This window comes from Ictidomys tridecemlineatus, chromosome X, assembly GCF_052094955.1.
Source record: "Ictidomys tridecemlineatus isolate mIctTri1 chromosome X, mIctTri1.hap1, whole genome shotgun sequence".
NCBI classification, from domain to species: Eukaryota; Metazoa; Chordata; class Mammalia; order Rodentia; family Sciuridae; genus Ictidomys; species Ictidomys tridecemlineatus.
The window spans coordinates 76,135,525-76,138,719 of record NC_135493.1 but is presented as its reverse complement, the minus strand read 5'-3'; the positions used below and the strand labels follow the sequence as shown (position 1 = coordinate 76,138,719).

At 39.3% G+C, this 3,195-nt stretch overlaps 1 protein-coding gene across 1 annotated transcript; it reads left to right on the top strand.

Annotated features, from left to right (window-relative positions):
* Positions 1–351: 351 nt before the first annotated feature.
* Positions 352–2,925, top strand: Nap1l2 (nucleosome assembly protein 1 like 2). The gene has a single exon (XM_005337474.4). It carries the CDS (start codon positions 769–771, stop codon positions 2,143–2,145), a length of 1,377 nt encoding a protein of 458 aa, XP_005337531.1. The 5' UTR covers positions 352–768; the 3' UTR covers positions 2,146–2,925.
* Positions 2,926–3,195: the final 270 nt, after the last annotated feature.

The window sequence follows — 3,195 nt, the reverse complement described above, 5'->3', positions numbered from 1 at the left end:
TCTTCCGTCCTCAGAGCTCCAGGCTAAAATCAAAGGGATGGCTTTAGGAGGAATGTGTGCCTTGCCTTCTCCAGTTCTGACATTTTTGTTATTGTTTTCTCTAAGCGCTTTTGAAATTATAAAATATAATAGCCAAAAGCTGAATGAATAAACTAATGAACATTGGGTTTCCAGAAAACTCCGTGGAGAAATGGGTTTGAGGATGACTGGAAATTGGATGAATCAGCCATATTAGTGAACCTGGGAAGGTAAGAGGAGTTGGAAACATGATAGATCTAATAATTTACTGGCTCAGGGTTTGTCAATCACTACATCCCGACAAATAAGATTAGAGCAGAGTTGTGGGAGGGGAGAGGGTGACGCAGCAAGCTGTATGCACCAAGAAAATTTAGCCAAGAGACAGCTGCGTAATCATATTGCGGCACCGTTTTTATTTCTTTTTTCTTGCTGCAGCAGCTGCTTGCGGAATACGTCTCCTCACTGCGGCTCTCTGCAGTCTCTGGCCCGCTCCTTCAGGACCGGTCACAGCAGCCATCGCCACCCTCTGCAACCCAGCCCAGGCTGCCCCTGCTTCTGTCGGCTCTCCAAACCTCAGCACCGCCTTTTATCCAGCCAGCGCCCACTGTCGCTCCCGCAGTTCGGCCACCACAGCTCATTCCGTCTCTGCCCAGGCCACAGCCGCTTCTGACATTTTGGTGAGTCTTTTCCCAAGGAGGTGAGATCTAATCTCGTTGATAGCCACCTTAGGCGTGTCCGGTCCTTTGAAAAATGGCCGAGTCCGCCGACTACAAGGATCTGTCAGGATCCAGTCCAGAAGAGGCTGACAGTAAGATAATAATGGAGGCACCTGGGGAACCTCAGGAGTGCGGTGAAGATGCTGCCGCTGGGCCTGGAGATCAGGGGGAGCGCGGTGAAGAAGCCGCTGCCGGGCTTGGCGTAGAAGGGGGAAAAGGTGAAGAGGCTGCTGCAGGATCCGGGAAAGACGGGGAGAAAGACACTGAGGAGAACCCAAACCCAGATCGTCCAAAAGGACTCATCGGTTATCTTTTAGATACAGACTTTGTTGAAAGTCTACCTGTGAAAGTTAAGTACCGAGTGTTAGCCCTTAAAAAGCTCCAAACTAGAGCCGCCAATTTAGAATCCAAATTCATGAGGGAATTTCATGACATTGAAAGAAAGTTTGCTGAAATGTATCAACCCTTACTGGAAAAAAGACGACAGATCATCAATGCTATCTATGAACCTACAGAAGAGGAATGTGAATATAAACCAGACTGTGAGGACTATGATGAAGAAGACATGGAGGATGAGGAAGATGTGCATGATAATGAGGAAGGCATGGTACATGAGTATGGTGATGAGGATGATGGTTATGATGACTATTATTATGATTATGCCATTGAGGAAGAGGAAGAGGAGGAAGCAGATGATGACACTGAGGCTACTGGAGAAGAGAATAAAGAAGAGGATCCTAAGGGAATTCCAGATTTTTGGCTGACTGTTCTAAAAAACGTGGAAGCACTCACTCCTTTGATTAAGAAATATGATGAGCCTATTCTGAAGCTCCTGACAGATATTAAAGTGAAGCTTTCTGATCCTGGTGAGCCTCTCAGTTTCACACTAGAATTTCACTTCAAACCCAATGAATATTTCAAAAATGAACTGTTGACAAAGACCTATGTGCTGAAGTCAAGGCTAGCATATTATGATCCCCATCCTTATAGGGGAACTGCAATTGAGTATTCCACAGGCTGTGAGATTGATTGGAATGAAGGAAAGAATGTCACTTTGAGAACTGTCAAGAAGAAGCAGAAACATCGGATCTGGGGAACAATACGAACTGTGACTGAAAGTTTTCCCAAGGAATCATTCTTCAATTTCTTTTCTCCTCATGGAATCAGCTTAAATGGAGGGGATAGGAATGATGATTTTTTACTTGGTCACAATTTACGTACTTACATAATTCCAAGATCAGTATTATTTTTCTCAGGTGATGCACTTGAATCTCAGCAAGAGGGGGTAGTTAGGGAAGTTAATGATGCAATTTATGACAAAATTATTTATGATAATTGGATGGCTGCAATTGAGGAGGTTAAAGCCTGTTGCAAAAATCTTGAGGCATTAGTAGAAGACATTGATCGTTAAAGCAGGGTATATATGGCCATGAAATCACATGCCCTAGAGCTACTTACTCAAGATATAAGAAATTACAATTTTGTGGTCTGTATTTTTCTTGTAGTGTCAGTTAAAACATATGTCTCAGAAATATAAAAAAGGTCAAATAGTAATTAATTTGACATTGCATTTTAATAGTAGAATGTTTTCAAGACATGTAGACTGTGGTAAATGATTTAAAATATTAATACAGTGTTGTGTAGTTTAATCCTTCTGAAGTCCTTTTGTCATGTAACCATGAGACTGTGAATATTATCTGAAATGCTAAATAAGATCAATATTTGTTTGGAAAGAAAATCTTGGGAACAAACCCAAGGGTTTTTGCTGCTGTTGTGTTTTGTATTTTTGTTTTCTTAGTCCTCTAGATAGTGGATTTAATTTTGTTGTGACTGCTTCATTTTGCAGTAGAAATAAAGTAGAATTTAAAACTTGAATGCTTAAGAAGAGGCCTGCATATGATTAAGAATTTCAAGCAAAACCATATTTATTGTTAGTAGCAGCTTGTGCATAGGCTCTTGAATATGTGACTGTGATAAATAATGAAACTTAGTTGTATTGGTATTACTGTTTATCAGTAAAGTGTTAGTCACAGTATTTTCAGAAGTTTGCCAGTATTGTTCTGTGTAATTGTGTAAACCATGATCCCTTTTCCTATAGTATATTGAATCATTCACTCAAAGTGATAACTTTACCATTTCAAAAATATATTTCATGTTCCTTCACTGCAAAATAAAATGAATAAAAATTTCAGGGTGTTTAGAAATTTATTTTTTATTATAAAAGTAATATGTTAATTAGAAGACATTTGAAAAATAAAAATATACATCAATTAAAACCAGAAGTAATATACCTACTTTATCAAAGGTAAGCACAGTTAATGTTTTGATATATTTTCTGCATGCAGTACATTTACCAACAGTATACTAAAATGTGCAAAGAAAGTATGACTTTTTGTTACTTATAACTGATCTAATTTTAATTTTAATTCTATCTCCACTCCACAGGCTTGCAGGAAAACAA